Consider the following 19,344-nt stretch of genomic DNA (forward strand, 5'->3'; position numbering starts at 1 on the left):
AAACCCATGTTGACTGGGCCTGATTGCATGGTTGTCTTGTAAGTGCCATGAGATTTCCTAGCATTGAGGTCAGACTGACAGGGCTGTAGTTCCCTGGTTCACCCTTCTGGCCCTTCTTGTAGATGGGTGTCACATTTGCTAGTCTCCAGTCAACCAGGGTCAGTTAGCTAGGACTGTTGACAAATAATGGTGAATGGCTTGGTGAGCACATTTACATTTTTCATACAGACCTACTGGCACTTTTTGAAGTCCAGTTTACAGCTTGACAGTTCCAGGTTAGGGCTGCAGAACAAGAGAAACTAGGTGGGTCAGGGCCCTCTCTCAAAGTCCTGTTTGCTTGAAAAAGGTTTTTGTAGCTAGTTATAAAAAAAAATGGGATGAAATGTTGCAGTACAGATACTTTCCCTTTGAACAGTGAGGATATACAGCCTTTTAATACTTTCTTTCACATGTGTTCCATGCTGCTTATATCACAGATTTCCATTACTTTTCTTATGAACCATGGCTCAAACAAAAGTTTTTCAGAACTTCTTTCATCAAAAGACAAAAGAGCAGATTGCTCCACACAAAATGGGCATGAAATAGAATTTGTTTTCCCTGAGTCATACAGCTTGTTCCATGGAAAAAGAAGCTAAATGCTTCTGACATTGCTAATTGGTGCCTAATGTGAAAAAGAGTACATAAAAGAGAAGTAACTCACTCCACAAACTACTGGCACAGATACAAGTACTACTCAGTGCAGGTATTCAACATCCAACACTAAAGTCAAATCCATATTTGCCTGCAGCTTTGATAAAGTTACACCAGGAATGCTTTTGTCTCCTCTGCTTTCTCTAATTAGTGTCACATCCATTACTGAGATGCAGCAATACTGACATTCCAGGAAACAATGTCTGGGTCTGCTAATCAGAAAAAGAGCTGTAAACCTTACAAGGAGAGACTGGTTTAAATTTGAGCCTGTAGGTTTCTGATATTGAAATACTGGCCTTAAATATCTGCTCCACAGAAAGCTACTGCTACACATTAATCCTAAACTTACCAGTTGCTGAGCTGCAGTGAGACAAAAAGAGCAAGGAGTGCCAGAACACTAAGCAACATAGCACTGGGAATGCCATACTGTATGCAGGAGAACACTGACCTGTGAAGCACACTACAATACAATATTCACCCCCTACACAAGCCTGTACTATTCACATTGAGGAAGAGCCAACTTCAGACAGCCCACATTTACCACAGATCCACTCCCACACGTTCAAAGAGAAAGTTACATGGAATAGCAATGCAGCTTACAACAGACTTGTGAGGTTGCCACAAGTTTTGCCATTTCATTATTCTCCTTGGCTATCATGATTCATACTGAGACATTTGACTGAGTCATCTCCCATGCAGTCACTCACCAAAAGTGTGATAGTTTTAGGCTACGCCTTTAAAATTTTTCACAGATCTTGAACAGAAAGTAGTAAAACTGTAAATAAATCACTATTGGGTGTAAAAAGGAAAATAATGATAATTCTAAACAATCCCATTGGAAGAGATAGGGGACTAAAGAAAAAGAGAGATGAGATAAACTTAGGAACATTTTCTGAAGCACCTCTCATTAGCCAAACACACTTTCTGATTATGCAGCTTCCTATCATTGTTGCAAGGTGACATGAGGTCATCATGATCCATTCAAGCTGCCTGTGTTTCACCACATTCTCCCACTGCTGGAAATGGCACTCCAGAATGCAGATGCCCTTGAAAGTCCTCAATCAAGAACAAAACATTCATATCAGATTTAGCAAGTCTCGAAATCCTCTTTGCTGTGGTTCATCACACTGGGAATTTTCACAGGGATGTCTGTAAAATGGATTGCTGAGGGTTTCTTTAAGGTCCTGTAACAGTTTAAGACCTTGTGCTATCTCTAAAAAGTTCACTAAAGTATAATCCACTACATTTCATTTTTAAAATATGCCTATAAAACTCTTTCCTATATCAGAAGGTAAAAATGGATAATCCCCATATTCTATATGTAAAAATATTTCCAACATCAGAGTGTAGCAAACTATCTTTGTTGAAATGCTAAGTACAAGGAAGTCTCAAATGGACAAAGATAGAAGCTCCCCTTTCTCCATGAGACAGATCTTTCTATTCATATGACTTCAGTGGCAATTCATAAATATCTCACATCTTTGTGGCAGCTTCCTGAGGCATGGTAATGCTGTTGTGTCCACTTTAGAGAGGAGGAGCTGAAACAGTGGAAGACTCTGTTTCTCCTCATTGGACTTCAAGCTATCGTGTCTAAATTAGTAACTTGGGCTGCCTCCATCATGAAGAGAGAAGTAAACACTTTTGAAGCTGACTGGTCCTTCTTAAGTAAATTGTAATTGCTCTCAGGGATTATCTAACCCTAAACTAGGTACAGAGGAAATACTGGATAGCTGGAGAATACAAGACCCCTAACTTCTGTTTCAGAAATTCCCATGCATGGGGACTGACTTAGATTACAAAGAAAGTAGACAGCAAAATGCGGTTCTCAAAAGCACACCTCTTAACTAAATAAAGCCAAAACTAAATGAAAATAGATCAGTGGACAAGACATTAAAATAAGCATTTGCCAAAAGCCTCCTTTGACAGATTTGATGCAATAAAATAATTACTATTTTAGTTTAATCTACCACTAATTCTATAGCACAGCTATTACAGATGCAGACCAAAGTAGCTTGCTTGAAAGTCCCTGATAGGTAAAACAATGCATGGGGAAATTATTACATTTTTAAGTGGCAAAATTAATGACAAGTTTGAATACTAAGAAGAACTTTTCAAGAGTGCATGCAGCAAGTAATCAAATATAGAGATAGATCATGCACATGGTTTTTCCTCTGAATTCACTAGAGCAGAAAATGGAAAAGGTCAAAAAACAGCCTGGATTTTTGGAGTAAAACATAGCAATCAACTAATATCACATATTTAAGGAACCATCTGGTTTGTTTATTAAACTTGATTTTACTTGTTTTTCCTTTGCTTTGCTTCTGTTTCCTTAAAATAGTCCCCTAAAACAAATCTTCCCTGGAGCTTCTGCATGAAATGTGGCAGCTTTCAAGTAACACAAGTTCAGAAGAAAGCAAGATAGTATCCAAAGAGAAAGGAGAGAATGAAACCACAAGAGCACAGTTGGTGTTACAGTCATCTTATAAAATTCCCATCAGTTTGGCTAGTCACATTGTAGGTTTTCCATACTTTTTTTTTTCCAAGAAGAAATGAAGTGTGATACTACAGACTGTGTTCAAAATCAACTGCTGTCACTGATTTCAGTGGAGTCATTTGGAGTGTAAGGCTAGTGCAGAACTCTAGTCTGTTTTGTACAGCTAAACAAAACCAGGTGTTTAGAACAGACAGAAATGGGGTGGCCAAACCATAGGTCTATTCAAACTAGTATTAAATGTATTCCATGTTTGGAAACTGAGTGGCAGCCAAAGTGTTTGGGGTTTATTTATTTCACTTTTGCAACAGTTAGACAACATCTGAGGCAATCAATCATGAATTTCAGTTAAAGTTCTGGTTTCTGCTGGGCTTAGCTTATATGCATTGGTACAGCTGAGAAATCTGTGAGGAAGATCCCTTCCCTTCCCTTCCCTTCCCTTCCCTTCCCTTCCCTTCCCTTCCCTTCCCTTCCCTTCCCTTCCCTTCCCTTCCCTTCCCTTCCCTTCCCTTCCCTTCCCTTCCCTTCCCTTCCCTTCCCTTCCCTTCCCTTCCCTTCCCTTCCCTTCCCTTCCCTTCCCTTCCCTTCCCTTCCCTTCCCTTCCCCACCCTTTTTTATCTTTTCTTTTTTTCTTCTTTTATTTTTTTTTAGGTTTTGTTTTGTTTTCTTAACCTGGATCTGTTTTCAATGTTTGTGTTCATTCAGAAATTAATTCAGCTTGATTAACTCCTAATTAGTCCACTCATATATCTACTAATTTTAAAAGGAACTGACATGCTTTAAAATAAATATATTCCAAACACTGCTTAACTCCAGTAACCACAGTTTACATACTGTACTGGCAAGGAAATGTCAAAGCACTGCAAAAGTGACCAAAGAAGCCAGTCTGTGGAATCAATACACAGCTAACATCTCAGCAGCTACCAAGTGAAAAACAAAGTAATAGCAGAGAGTTCCTATGGTTTAGATGAGTAGTTTCAGGCAGCTCGCCAACATAGTGGCCATGCAATCTCTTGCATTTGTTTTTTACAAGACAGGAAGCCATACAAGTATATTCAGGTCAAATAAATTTTACATATATATACACACATATATATACACACACACATACATATATATATATAAAATAAATAGTACAAGTCAGTGGGCACATCCTTGGAGGTTTCTCTTTAGTGGACAACATTTGTTTCCTGACAAAGGATGCAAGCGTGTTTTAATCATTTATATACATATGAGTGCTGATGATTTATATTATGTTCCTGTTCTTTCACAGACATATCCAGAAGGATGCACTTAGTAATCAACCAAAAAAAAAAAACAACCAGGAAAATAAAAATCACAGGAAAGCATTCCATGCATAAATCAAAACACACTGGGTCTGTTACCAGTGGTTAGTTCTCTTTCTCTCATAAGTAGGGCTCTTACCAATTCTCAGGTATCTACTGAGTGGTTCAGAATTTTCCTTTCACTAGCCACAGCTTGGAATTCATCCTGAAACAAAAACTAAACTTAAGACCAGATTCATCACTTAAAGAAGAATACTCAGAAAGCACAGCGAATTAAATATCAAAATCCAGACAGAGAGGTGGAAGCATCCAGCAGCCGGAGTCAAACAACTGCATGTTCCACCTTCTATTGTATCTGTATTTATTACTTCTTTACATCATACCATAAATTTTCCTATTCATTATCAGCTGCATACCATCAGGGGTGGCTGTATGCTCTCTAGCTCTCTGCTTTGTTTAATAATGCACTTACTATGTCTTGTCTTACTTGCTACACTTGTCACATTTTCAAGCACCCATTTCAAGTAGTTAATTACAGTCATAACTTAGGTGCCTTTCAGACCAGCATACTTGCCTTAGGTTTGCCAGGCAGTGGATCCTTGACTCCCTATCTTGTGTCTGCTCAGCAAATAGACAAATCAACAGCCTAATAATTTTTTTAAACCTATTGTAGGTTAACATTGCATCAGTCTGTCATTGAGAACTGCTTTGGCCTACAACAAGTGAAGCCAACTCTGCTCAACCTATTTTATCCCAAATTTCCCCAAAAGCTTCTCTGATAAGAAAAGGTTTCAGACAAGATATTAAAAAGATTATAATCCCTCAAGAAATATTCTTCTGTAATGTGCCTATCTGACTTTCAAGAATGCTGTGACAAGCATCAGCAGTAAAACTTCAAGGTCCTGCGACTGGGTTCACCAGTCAGGATGAATACAGATCTAACCCAGGTCTGCAGCTCAGTTTCCCAGATTCTAGACTCGCAACTTGTCCTGCTTTGCACACAAGGTAAAATGAAAAAAACAGGCTAATTTCATGTTTAATAAAATAAAATATCCATAGAAGTACTCAAAAATTCTGAGAGGAACAAATTCTGAAGGTAGGCACCTACATTTCATGGCTTGGAGCTACAGGAAGATTCCATTTGCAAGGACATAAGCAAAGTTACATTTACCTTTTTCATACAATAGCCACTGCCCAGGAATTCAAAATGCAGTTGTGTCAGCACTGTACTTCTTCATCTGGCCACTTAGCTATTTTCAGTCCTGTTCTATGTGCTATAAACCATCACTCTGCCACAGAGGTTTAGAAAGGAAAAGATGGAAAGAAGAACAGAGGATTATAGCTTCTGTTCAGGCCATTTCTGTAGTGGTTATTGGCACATATAGCAGTTCTCCTGGGATCAGCTGAAACCTAATGGGTTATAGCAGCCTTTGTAGCAAGATTGTTCAAAATAGAGCTAAAAGAAGTGACAAAGATACAAAAGCAAGGCTAGATTCTTAGTATTCATTTGTTGCAGAGTGTTAAGCTATCGGTAGGGCTAATTTTACACAAAGGCACTGGAACAGCATCACTCACTCCAGATTCAGAAGTGGTGCTTTCCCCAGGGAAGGATCCCAGGAGAATCACTTCCGATTGCTTTTGTCCCACCTCCCTTTCCTCTCAACCCTGGGAAGCAGTGCTATATTTCAACTGCTGGCAGAGAAAGAAAAATGAGAGAAAACTCATTGTACCAGGCTTGAAATCCCCAAATGCTTTTAGTGGTTTTGATTTCCCCAGTGAGGAATTTTTAACAGAGTGAGTGGATAAAATTACACCACAAACATCAGACTGAAGGATAGAACCTTCATCGTAATCAAGCATCATTCTCACAACTGTTTCATCTCAGGAATTCCTTGAGTATTCATTCCTCGAATATCCATTTGTCTTAAAGGCAAGGGACAGAGATCTCCAAAGGACTCTAAATAAACACTGTATGCAAGAGCTCTGTCTATGTTTCACTGTAATAGAAACTGGGCATGTCTTTACTGTCCTTTACTGTAAAGCAAGGCAGCCCAATGTTCTCAGCTGTAGGATGTACAGCCGTATCTGTATGCAGCAGCCATACAGTCACACTGTTTACACTGTTGCTGTATAGCCCATGAGTTCCCTACTGGAACTGTGGGATAATTAAACACCAATCAAACACTGAACCCAAAGATGTAGAAGTGACATTGAGTGGTTATAGATTTATAATCGTGTAAATGAAATCATGATGAATCACCAGCTCTGCTCATCACCCTTTTCCTCCTGCTCCTGAATCCTTCTTTCTAGTGCTATTTTTTTATTCATATGACTGCTGTGAATAATGATTGCTCTTATAAATCTTCACAGGTTCATATACTTAATCACACACCTCCTGCCTCTGTGACCAGGGTAGCAGCCATATAGACTTGACTTTTTAAGGCCAGCTTTCAATTATCAGCTCTATGGTCACATATTTTACTGTTCCTCTTTCCTTCACAGTTTCTAAATGTCAGATGTATAAAGCATTTGACATTTAAGGAAACGCCAGCATTAGAACAGCTCCCTCGAGTTATGACCACGCACTAATTTTTAGACAACACATGCTAATAAGCATATAACTTCCAAGCCTTAATTGCAACTCTAATACACATGGTTTAAAATCATAAATATTTAAAGCTTAAATTTAAGATGTTGCTAGCATAAAATATTGAATTACAAGCACGATCATTGAACCAAAACTATGACTGAGTATATCATTAGGCATGCGTACATATAAATGCCATGGTAAGAACTGACACTGGTTACAAATAATTGATTTCTGAATAGATGTGTTCTCTGTGAACTTCAGGAATCTGTAATTCAAAATCATTGTCATTGCAGAAACTGGTCGTCTTAGCTGAAAATATCTCTGTGGATGAATGAGCCGTGAAAATTAATCACTTCTGTGGCCATGGAAAGAGGCTGTTCTGGGTCACTGTCCAGATAGTAAAATACTAGAAGCCTGTGATCTAGTTTATAATTTATCATAGGCTATAGTTAGCCCTACAGATATTAAGAATAATTTTATTGCTTCTCCTGAAACAGAAATTGCTCCAGAGACCTCTGCAGTACATGGAGTTCAAATGCCGAGTCCAATAATTTGATTAACATTTGCCTATGAATTAGAAAACCGGAGATTTTCTAAGAAAACAAAACAATTCAAGATGTGCATCCCAAAAGAAAACACACCAACAAACCTAGCTCTTGAAGTTGCAGTATTCCCACAATCACACAGAAACTCAGCACAATTATTCTCATATACTTGAACCCAGCAGTGTATTCCAGGGTATGCAGCTCTTCAGCAAGTATCAGTGGAGGTTTTGATACTGCAGGACAGCCAAAGTTAATGTTTGAAAGAGGAGGGCAGAAATTAGCATGTAAAGCAAAATCAAATCATATGACTGCTACAAATATGTCCTTAAGTACTTAGATCCCTGACACATGAAAAAAAAAATAGTAATTTTTTAGTATCAATTAAAATTTGCATCATGTTTAGCACAAAAGCACATAACCAGGCAGATTACCATCTTTACTTCTAGTGTACCTGACATGCAATAAGCAATCTTCAATATGAATACATCCCTAATCACTGCATTCTAGGCCTCTGCTGAACATATCATCCTAAACACTTTTTCATGATTCTAAACAACAAGAAAAAATATTCCCTTCTAACCCCCAAAACATTATTAACAGTGTCATACTTTTTTTTTACCACTTGGAACAATAACTAAGAATATTTTCAAGCATGTATTTTCAAGCACATTTCCATACAAATGTTAGAGAAAACTTTTTGACTGTGAGGGTGACAGAACTCTGGAATAGACTGCCCAGAGAGGTTGTGGAGTCTCTTTCGCTGGAGACACTCAAATCCTGCCTGGATGTGTTCCTGTGTGACTGACTCTAGGCAATCCTGCTCTGGCAGAGGGGTTGAAATAGATAATCTTTTGAGGTCCCTTCCAACCCCTTACATTCTGTGATTCTGTAATTCAAAATCATTGTCATTGCAGAAACTGGTCGTCTTAGCTGAAAATATCTCTGTGGATGAATGAGCCGTGAAAATTAATCACTTCTGTGGCCATGGAAAGAGGCCATGCTAGTTCAACCCCTCTGCCAGAGCAGAGGGGTTGAACTAGATAATCTTTTGAGGTCCCTTCCAACCCCTTACATTCTGTGATTCTGTAAAAAATCTAGCAACATTTACTTCTTAAACACCAATGTAATATTGCCCATTACAAAATCATTGAATCACAGAATGGCTTAGGTTGAAAGGGACCTTAAGGATCATCTACTCCAACCTCCCTACCATGGACAAGGACACCTCTCAACTACACTCAGCTGCTCAAGGCCTCATCCAACCTGGCCTTGAACACCTCCAGGGAGGAGGCATCCACAACCTCCCTGGGCAACCTATTCCAGAGTCTCACCACCCTTGTACTAAAGAATTTCTTCTTAAGATCCAGTCCAAACCTACTGTCCCTTAGCTTAAAACCATTAACCCTTGTCCTATTGCTAGACACCCTTATGAAAAGTCCCTCTTCAGCCTTCCTTAGAATCTCTTCAGATGTTATTTTTATGACTTTTTTTTAATATTCAACTTTAACAATTTTCCATTTGTGGCTGAGGGAGCCAGTGGAATCTTTGCAGATATTCAAACTGGACATGGCCTTGGATGACCAAGTTGTATAACTGAACCTGCTTTGAGCTGGAGTTTGATCTAGACACTGCCAAAGGGCCCTTTTAGCCAGTCTGATTCTGTGAGTGATTTCAGGGTTTCCAACCTCTGACAAATTACCACAGAAACATAAAATCATACCACAGTTTGAGTTTGAAGGGACATTAAAGATCACCTAATTCCAGCCCCCTTACCATGGGGCAGGGACACCCGCCACAAGATCACATTGCTCAGATTGCTGTCCAACTTATCCTTGAACACTTGCAGGGATGGGGCATCCACAGCCTCTCCAGGCAAAAACTCCTTCCTTACATCTAACCTTAATCTACCTTCTTTCAGCTTGAAATAATTACCCACCCTGATAAAAAGTCCCTCTCCATCTTTCTTGTACGCCCCCTTTAAGTACTGGGAGGCCACTAAAAGGTCTCTCCAGAGATCTCTCTTCTCTCAGTGTTTCTTCTTAGGAGAGGTGCTCCAGCTCTCCAATGATCTTTATAGCCGTTATCTGGACACTCTCCAACATGTTTATGTCCTTCCTATGCTGAGGATTCCAGAGCTGTATGCAGTACTCCAGGTGGGGTCTCACAAGAGCAGAGCAGAAAGAATCACCTCCCTTAACCTGTTGGTCACACTTCTTTTAATGCAGCCCAGGATGCAATTGGTTTTATGGGCTACAATCATACATTGCCTGGTCTTGTTAAGCTTCTCATCAACCAACAGCTCCTGCAGGTTTGCTCTCAATCCATTCTGTGCCCAGTCTGTAATTTCTTGGAATTGTCTCAACTCAGGTACAGGATCTTGTAATTGTCTTGATGGACTTAGTGAGATTTGCATGGGTCCACTTCTTAAGCCTGTCAAGGTCCCTCTAGATGGCATCTCTTCCCTCCACTGTGTCACCTGCACCACACAGCCTGGGATCACTGGCAAACCTGCTGATGGTGCACTCAATCCCACTGTCCACATCACCAACAAAGATGTCAAACAGCACTTGGTCCCAATACCAACCAAGCAGGCCATCCATCAAATCCACATCTCTCCAATTTAGAGACAAGGGTGTCACTAAGGACTTGGTCATATGCTTTGCACAAGTCCAGGAAGGTTATTACCATTAACAAGTCATCAAATGTCTGTGAAGTTGCCTCTGCAATCAGTCTTGGACTATGAAAAATGCAAAACTATGCCACTTAATTCTTTTTTACCATAAGCTAAATTAAGTTACATAACCTCTCAACTGGGTCCAAGTAGAGGGATACATGCAGTTAGTGCATATTGGCTACTGGATTTGATAAACTACTGTCACTTGATCATGGTTCTCTCGTCTTGTAGACTGTTGAGAACAAGGGCAACAGCATGCAAGAAATGCCACTTACAAATAGGTAAATAAGACAAAATAAAATTCCCTATGTAGCATTTTAAAAGGAAAATTAAGTTAGGAATCCAAACAAGAGTGATCTGTGGTCAGAGCATCAATGAAAAGTACATTAGTTGCTTTATTACTTTTTGTCTAAGAGAAGAGTGGAAAGGAACATATCAGGCAATAGGAAACACAGACTCTCCCTGGTATTGCCTCTGAAAGGGAATTCTGGAAGTAACCTAAAAGCCCACATTTCATTATTTGTCACTAGGATCACACTCAGCTGGATAATGTGCATCACTATCAATAACAGTTTTGTCTGTGCATTAATTTGCTCTGTACTAGCCAAATGCTGCCTAGATGCTGTCTAGACTGGTAGTAAAAGCAATCCAAGGAGTCAGAGGATCTTCATCAGATTATGTGAAAAGTACAGAAAAGGCTCATTAAATACCTGGTTTAGAGAAAATAAGAACACTTCTGGAAGGATGATACACCAAAAAAAACCAACCAATAACAAGTGTAGCCAGCTACTTACATGGCAGATATGGGGGGGAACAATAACACTCACAGCACAAACATGAAAATAGGTCTTCCAGATTCATAGCATTTAGGACCAAAAGTTACATTTGAATCAACAAGTCTGACCTTTGTAATAATCTAATAATTCTTACATTTGAATGAATCAGTAAACTGCATTAACAAGCAATTTGAGTTGGTGGCATGGACATTTTAAGGGAGGAGTATGCCAAAAGGAGCATAGGAGACTAGATGTAATCCTTAGCTAGTCAAGACTGGCTCCAGAATCTCATTAGAGGTGATAAACACTTCTCAGTACTAAATGTAACAATTCCTGAAGGGTTTTGGAAGAAAAAATGAGCCTTTCATATTTAATATTGGAGAAGCAAGAGTCTGTGAAGGGTTGTTATGAGAGGATTCAATTCATAGAAACACAGAATCAATAAGGTTGGAAAAGACCTCAAAGATCATCAAGTCCGACCTGTCACCCAACACCTCATGACTACTAAACCATGGCTTCAAGTGCTGCTTTCAATCCCTTTTTGAACATCTCCAGGGATGGTGACTCCACCACCTCCCTGGGCAGCCCATTCCAATGGCTAACAACTCTGAATAACTTTCTCCTCACCTTGAGCCTAAACTTCCCCTGGCATAGTTTGAGACTGTGTCCTCTTGTTCTGGTGCTGGCTGCCTGGGAGAAGAGACCAACCCCCACCTGGCTACAACTTCCCTTCAGGTAGTTGTCGAGAGCAATAAGGTCTCCCCTGAACTTTGTCTTCTCCAGGCTAAACAATCCCAGCTCCCTCAGCCTCTCCTCACAGGGCTTGTGCTCGAGGCCTCTCCCCAGCCTCATTGGTCAAAGGACTACTCTAGGAAAGTGACCTCCACAGGCAACACTGGATACCAGCAGAAGGCTGCATTTGTTGAGCATGGATAGAATCATGCTTCAGTAATGACAGACTAAGCAAGCGGTATCACCATGTGAGTGGTCAAGAAAGGTAATATCCTGATCTGAAGGGCATAGACTGTCTGAATGTAAGGAGACAAACAAGTCAGAGTTGAAGAAAAATTCCTGAGAAATAGATAGGGTGGTGACCAGTGATCAAGACAGGACATAACTAAGAAAGTCAAGGAAAAAGAGGAGGCTAGCAGTGTCAATCTATAGCAGTTTTACGTGATTACTGAATGTGCTCCATTTTAGTAAAGTGGACTGAAAAGCTTCTGCTCCTGTTCAGAATTCATTCATTCAATCTTGCAGTCCCTAATGAACACATGTACACACACACATATATATATTTATTTCTTTTCATGATGACTAAGTCAAATAAAGCACAAATTTTAACTTGTTGTGATGTCTTGAGAGAAAACTTGAATGTAGTTTTGCTACTGCTGCTTTATAGATATGGTTATGTATGGTACCCATTGCTGGTGTGGGGTAAAATCATTAATATTTAAGATTTGAGAGGTCTGGCTTAGAAGTTTACCCCAACTAAAAGAATATTCTTTCAAGTAAAAGCTCAGAGTGACTGTTTCCAGCTGCCTACTTCCCCACATCAGTAACTATGATCACAGTTAATAAAACTCCTCTCTGACCTGTCCTAAGTTGTACTTGTGCTATTACTCGCTTGGAGTCCCCAGATCTCTAACACTGGTATTAGCAAATAAGCAATTCAGAAAGGTGCTGTCATGCAGAGTATCTCAGAGTGCAACTGTAAAATTTTTCTCTCCAGTGGCTTTATCCCAGAATGAATTCTAACTTTCATTTGATTGCATGGATTAAAGTAGAGCACCACTTTCATACAAATAATCATTCTGGGAAGACATGTTTGGTCCACGAGGCATTTCTAAGATACTGTCCTCTTGGATACAAGAAAAGTCAAACTGTGGTGGGCTCTGCCACCAGCCAAGCTCACAGCGAAGCCCCTTTCACTGAACAACATCTGTAGTGTAAAGCATTAATTGGACAATAACCACCCCTCCACCCAGACTCCTCACTCTCAGGATGTAAACTTAGTATGACACTTAGGCAGAGAGCATTCACAGAGAAGATGGACACACATTTGAAAGTAAAACTTACCCATCTATTTATTGCTATCTAAATATTTAATGCTCAGCAAGAGAGAAATTATAGAGAAAAGTGTATGCAGTATTTTTTAGGTGAAACTAAGTTAGGAATTCAAACAGGAGTGAGCTATGGTCAGAGCATCAATAAATAGTACATTAACTTCCCATGTCATGAACTGCAGTGTATTTCTTTTTTTTATTCAAATAAAATTTGTGAGTTTACAAACAGTTCAGGGGTATCATGCTCAGATCATAAAAGTGCATAGATCCTACTTCTTCCTTTTGCAGCCCGACCATCATGAGGTTTATACAGCTTAAGACACCATGATAGCATTGCCTACAATAGTTGCCAGTTCCTACATTCAAATGTGGTAACATACCTTTAAGCATTGTTACCACATTTTCCACCAAGGTGCAAGCATGGACATTTAAATCATCATTTATATGTTGCATCCATGCAGTCATTTGTCCTTCTGACAGAGAAGTCGGTCATCTCATCTATTATAAGTGAACTTCAGAGATGTTCTCAGAAAGATTCCCCATGCTTTTAAGAGCCATGATGCCCATTACCTCATTTAAAATAACTCACATTATCAATGTGCTTCAAATAATTTTCAGCTGGGGGGTACTATTTTTGCCAGCAAACAGAGCAACCAAATATAGCTGCAAGCCAGCCTTTCCATTTAAGCACTGTCAGTATAATGGTTTGTAGTACAAACTTTTCCCAGGATAACATACATCTTTTAGTATCTTTATTACGCTTGTCTTGTTTTCTTTCTAAGAACACTGAGACGTGAGAGCACCACAACTGTCCTCTGTGGTCATTTGAGGAACTTCAAGTACTTTGTGGCAGCCTAAGGAAGCTCAGTGCCTCTCACGTTCATCTCACGCTTTATCCCCAAATAGTAAATGAAGACTGGCATGAAGCTGCATTTTGTAGATGTAATTAAAACCAGCCAAAAGCTGCATAAAAGGAGAAATAAAGCGCACCATCCTAAGTTCCAGAATATTCCAGTCATGATAAATCAACATAAAGAGGGGGGTGGGGGTGAAGTTATTTAAAGTATATATGGAGAAGACATGAAAGAAAATCAGTAAATTTTATTAAAGGAAGCAGGAAAGAGACACAGTAGCTACACACACATACATATCCTGAGATGTATATGCAGGGAAACATCTTCTCAAGATAGACAATTCCAAAGACCCTGAATACTGCACCATTTGTCAGACAGGAAAGAAAAGAGCCCACTAGCAGAGGACAACTCCTCAGAGCAGCTTTGGCTACCAACAACATTTGGCACCCAAGGGAACAGTGGTTTCTTTCAAGCATCAAAGACCAACCAGAGTACCATATTCTTTTACCTGAAAAGAACAAACTGTGAGCTATAAGGAAATTTTCCTTGCTGTAATAAGCTGTAACAAGAAAAAAAACCTAATTGCTTCTGCTTTTGGGTAAGGCTTTTATTTTGGCTTGTGCCTATATAGAACTTGTATTTGATAAGGGCATGCCCCAAAAAGGTATCAAGAGGGAATGGAACCATGACTTGGCTGCATGTGTTCTTCCAGTACTAAATATGTTGCTATTAAACGTTTGAGACTGGTCTTGAATCTGAACTCCATGAGCCAGCAATGTGCCCTTGTGGCCAAGACGGCCAATGATATCCTGGGATGTAACAGAAGGGGACTGGTTAGTAGTTGGAGAGAGGTTCTCCTCCCCCGCTACTCTGCCCTGGCAAGAACACATCTGGAATATTGTGTCCAGTTCTGGGCCCCTTGGTTCAAGAACAGGGAACTGCTTGAAAGAGTCCAGCACAGAGCCACAAAGATGATTAAGGGAGTGGAACATCTCCCTTATGAGGAAAGGCTGAGGGAGCTGAGGCTCTTCAGCTTCGAGAAGACTGAAGGGTGACCTCTCTAATGTTTATAAATATGCGGGGAGCAAGTCTCAGGAAGACAGAGCTAGGCTCTTCTCAGAGATGCCCAGTGACAGGACCTTCTGTGCAAACTGGAGCACAGAAGGTTCCATGTGAACATAAGGAAAAAAATTTTCACTGTGTGGGTGAGAGCAGACCACAGACTCCCTGAAGAATAACTTAGAAACCATGTCCTGATACAGACAACAGCACTAGAATTCACAGATGATGCCTCTGGATATGCCAATACTATGCAGAGTCATACTGTGTTACCTGAGATAGGACACAGTATCTTTGTGCATCACCATGGCAGTCACAGCGTCAGACAGATTCTAGCTTGGGTCCAGAGCCAGCACAACCTGACCTCTGCTTCCTGTTGCAGCTGTTCTGTGCTAGCTTGAGGGTCAGCAAACATTATCTGTGTTAGCATGCTCCTGAGAGAGACCAAAGTCAGTGCTAAGACTCTGGTATAAGCTCTTCAGCTATGACTCACCTCTAAATTTTTTACCTGTTAATCTTCACAATACTTTAAAAGTGTGATTCCACTAGATTACTATTGTTCCATGGTGCTACAGGGTGAAATTCATGGCCATGCCATCTGCCCTACTGAGCAACACAGTCCACCATCTCAGTGACAGTGACAAACTGGCAATACAGGATTCAAACATTAGCTTGTTTACAATGTGTTGTAATTGGAATGGAAATCATTCACAAATTAACCAAGTGAATAAACACAGCTCTCCAAAGTCCTAAATTAAAATACTTAATTGAAATTCTGGTCTTTCCCATTTGTAAAACAAATGTTTATAAGGGATGAAGAAAGGCTTTGCATTTTTAATGTAACTGCTATAAATGTAAGTCATCTCTGGACACAGTCTAGTGCAGCCCTGATGATCAAAGCAGGGCAGATCTTGCTTGTTAGAGCAGGTCCACTCAGGATCATGCCATCATGTTTGTAGTATCTGCTGTATCTTATGGTACCTCTGGAGATGTTCTGGTTCAGCCCCACTGCTCAAAGTTGGGTTCATCAAAGCACATACACACAGGACCACATTATGTTTGGGAGGGAGACCCTGCAACCTCTCTGGGCAACCCATACCAGCACTCAACGATCCTCACAGCATGAATAATTTTGAACAAAATGGGTTTTGGAGGCTCTGCTGGGAATGAAAGACCATCTGACCACTGCAAGACCAGCAAGGGGCTTGCTGGGCACAGCATTGCATCACGCGAAGATTTAGTCTGCAATGACCTCACAGAATCACAAGATGGTAGGGGCTAGAAGTTAAAGCCAACCCCACTGCTAGAGCAGGATCACCTAATCACTCAGGAACACATCCAGACGGGTTTTGGATGCTTCCAGAGATGGAGATTCCACAACCTCTCTATTCCAGTGCTCTGCCAGCCTCAAAAGTGAACAGTTTTTTCCTTACGTTTATGCAGAACCTCCTCACCAAGCTGCACAGGATGCTGTTAACACCCACCTGCCTCCCCAAAACCCTCATCACCTCCTTCAGCAACCTCAAACCCATCGAAAGGTTCTTCCCCCCGCCAAAAACCGACTCGGTGGGGTGAGGGGAAGGATCCCCGCAGTATGGGGGTTGCGAGGAGAGGGGGAGGGCGAAGAAGGGCGGGGAGGATGGGAGTGCGGGCGCACGCCCGCTCCCCCATCCTCCCCGCCCCTCCTCCCTCCTCGTCTCCCCCCCCCCTCCCCTCCCCTCCCCGCGCGCGCGCGCGCGGCGGGAGGCACCTGCGCAGGCGCGCGCGCACGAGGCGCGGCCTCTCCTCTTGCGCGCGCTCGAGCTCTGCTTGGGGGGGGGAGGGGGGAAGGGGGGGGCACAGGGCGCGCGCACCTGCGCTGCGCCCTCGAGCCCGCCGTGAGGGCGGGCGGTCCCGCTGCCGCCTTAGAAGGGATCACGGCGACCCTCCCCTCACGTTCCTTCTTCCTCCTTTCTTCCTTCCTTCCTCCGACCAGCCCGGGGGAAGAGCCCAGGTGACCGCTGCCGGGGAGCGTGTGGGGCGTATGATGGTAGGGGTGGGGGGGGAGTGTGTGTTGTGTCCGCGTCGAGTTTGTAAGTTCTCAGAGGATATCGCCCCCACTCCCCCGCCCTCCCCCTCCTTCTCCTCCTCCTAGCTCGGGCGGGGTATCCTCACAGGGGGTCGGTGAAGGATGTGCCCACCCTTCCTACCTCCCTCATCCTGGCCGCTCCATCAATGACCAAAATAATCCCACTTTGAAAGCGTGGGTGCCGAGTAACAGGGTTTACGACCCCCCACGGTCAGCCCCCACCCCGAATTGCAGCGCTTTGGGGTTGGGGGGTGGTGGTAGTTGTTCCACGGGCTCCTGTGTGCTTGTGCCTTCTTCCATATGCAGGTGAAGGGAACTGCAGTTAGGATCACTCAGCCTCCGTGTGTTGGTCCCTTGGCTGATGATTTCGGGCAGTTTTTCACTACCTTCCCCTCCTCCGTTTATTTGTTGTTTGGGGTTGGTTTATTTTCATTGTCACATTTATGTAAGAAATGCCTGCCTGCACATGAGATTGGTGTTGCCGTCTAGGGCGTTGCATGCTCTGGGGTTGCTGTATCCAGTGCTGTGTCTGAACATTAAAAAAAATGTCTTTCCGTTGAAGAAGACAGGGGTTAAAATGAATGAAGATCTGAAGGTTAATTTGAGCTGGCTGCCTCAGGATCATGTAGAAGCCAGCTTTACCGAGAATGCCTCAGCCACAGGCTCCTCCCTGGTTCCTGTCGTAGACCCAGAGCCAGAGCTTTTGGTAAACCCCTGGGACATTGTCTTGTGTACTTCAGGGACCCTTATCTCCTGCGAAAATGCCGTTGTGGTTCTTATCATTTTCCATAACCCCAGTCTTCGTGCCCCCATGTTCCTCCTGATAGGCAGCCTGGCGCTGGCAGATCTCTTAGCGGGCATTGGATTGATCATCAATTTCGTTTTCGCATACCTTCTGCAATCAGAAGCTACGAAACTGGTTACGATTGGACTGATTGTTGCCTCTTTCTCAGCATCTGTTGGCAGCTTGCTGGCTATTACTGTTGATCGTTACCTCTCCCTGTATTACGCTTTGACTTACAATTCAGAGAGGACTGTCACTTTTACCTATGTCATGCTTATATTGCTCTGGGGAGCATCTATCTGTATTGGACTGCTGCCTGTAATGGGCTGGAACTGCCTCAGAGATGAATCCACCTGCAGTGTTATCAGACCACTCACTAAAAATAATGCAGCTGTCCTTTCGGTCTCTTTCTTGCTTATGTTTGCCCTCATGCTGCAGCTCTACATTCAGATCTGTAAAATTGTGATGCGCCATGCCCATCAGATTGCCTTGCAACACCATTTCCTGGCCACTTCCCACTATGTGACCACCCGAAAAGGAGTGTCTACTTTGGCCATTATTTTGGGGACTTTTGCTGCTTGCTGGATGCCTTTTACGCTCTATTCTTTAATAGCAGATTACACTTATCCTTCTATATACACCTATGCCACCCTCCTGCCAGCTACCTACAACTCCATCATCAATCCTGTAATATATGCTTTTAGAAACCAGGAGATACAGAAGGCACTTTGGCTCGTCTGCTGTGGCTGTATTCCTTCTAATGTGTCTCAGAGAGCAAGATCACCCAGTGATGTCTGATTGGCAGCTAGGAGGACACTCCTTAACACGTTACTTTCCAGACATTCTTCAATCTTGTCTTTGGTTTAGATGCATTCGTTAAATGGTGTGTAATGGGTCCATATAATAAGCACAGGATGCACAGCCCCACTGACCAGAACGAATTGAATGGTTTAAGGGTGATTTCCAAAATCAAAATAAGCAGTGTTCTTACAGACTTACAATGTTGCTCAGGGTCTTTCTGTTTTGTTATCCAGACTTTGCCATGTTTGCCATGATTTTACAGTAAATTTACTAACTAAAATTAGATTGAAACAGCATACCTCCTTTGAAATTGTTGATGTGATTGAGTTTAGTCATAGTGCATGTTACAATATGTTGTCAAGACATTTTTCCCCTCTTCAATTCCTTTTAAAACAAGAAGGGAAAAAAAAACTGAAAAAAAAACAAAAAGAAAACCCAAGTCATGTTAACTCATTTGTGTATCATCAGAACACTTCAAAATAATGGCCAATTTTACTAATTTATATGGTATTTATTGTAATAGTCTCAGTGCAACCAATTTGCTCTAAGTGAGAAAGTACTTGTATAGCTTTTTGTTTTACATCTTAGCATGAATTAGCTTGATGATTGTTTTAAAGGTCTACCCATTTTCTCCGGAGCTATGGCTGGTTGTTAAAACAGAAG

At 41.6% G+C, this 19,344-nt stretch overlaps 1 protein-coding gene across 3 annotated transcripts; it reads left to right on the forward strand.

The window, feature by feature from the left end:
• Positions 1-16,899: 16,899 nt before the first annotated feature.
• GPR12 (G protein-coupled receptor 12) lies at positions 16,900-19,081 on the forward strand. 3 transcript variants are annotated; one of them, XM_054164662.1, is made up of 2 exons: positions 16,900-17,021; positions 17,659-19,081. In XM_054164662.1, the coding sequence occupies exon 2, from the start codon at positions 17,674-17,676 to the stop codon at positions 18,676-18,678; it is 1,005 nt and encodes a 334-aa protein (XP_054020637.1). In that variant the 5' UTR covers positions 16,900-17,021; positions 17,659-17,673; the 3' UTR covers positions 18,679-19,081. The 3 variants fall into 3 exon arrangements, with proteins under 3 accessions (XP_054020637.1, XP_054020636.1, XP_009905329.1); XM_054164661.1 differs by having other exon boundaries at positions 17,662-19,081; XM_009907027.2 differs by having other exon boundaries at positions 17,666-19,081.
• Positions 19,082-19,344: the final 263 nt, after the last annotated feature.

This window comes from Dryobates pubescens, chromosome 10 (assembly GCF_014839835.1).
Source record: "Dryobates pubescens isolate bDryPub1 chromosome 10, bDryPub1.pri, whole genome shotgun sequence".
Classification (NCBI taxonomy): domain Eukaryota; kingdom Metazoa; phylum Chordata; class Aves; order Piciformes; family Picidae; genus Dryobates; species Dryobates pubescens.

Bases quoted from the DNA above. Each gene is read 5' to 3' on its own strand.
- GPR12 (XM_054164662.1), top strand. From the start codon at position 17,674: ATGAATGAAGATCTGAAGGTTAATTTGAGCTGGCTGCCTCAGGATCAT.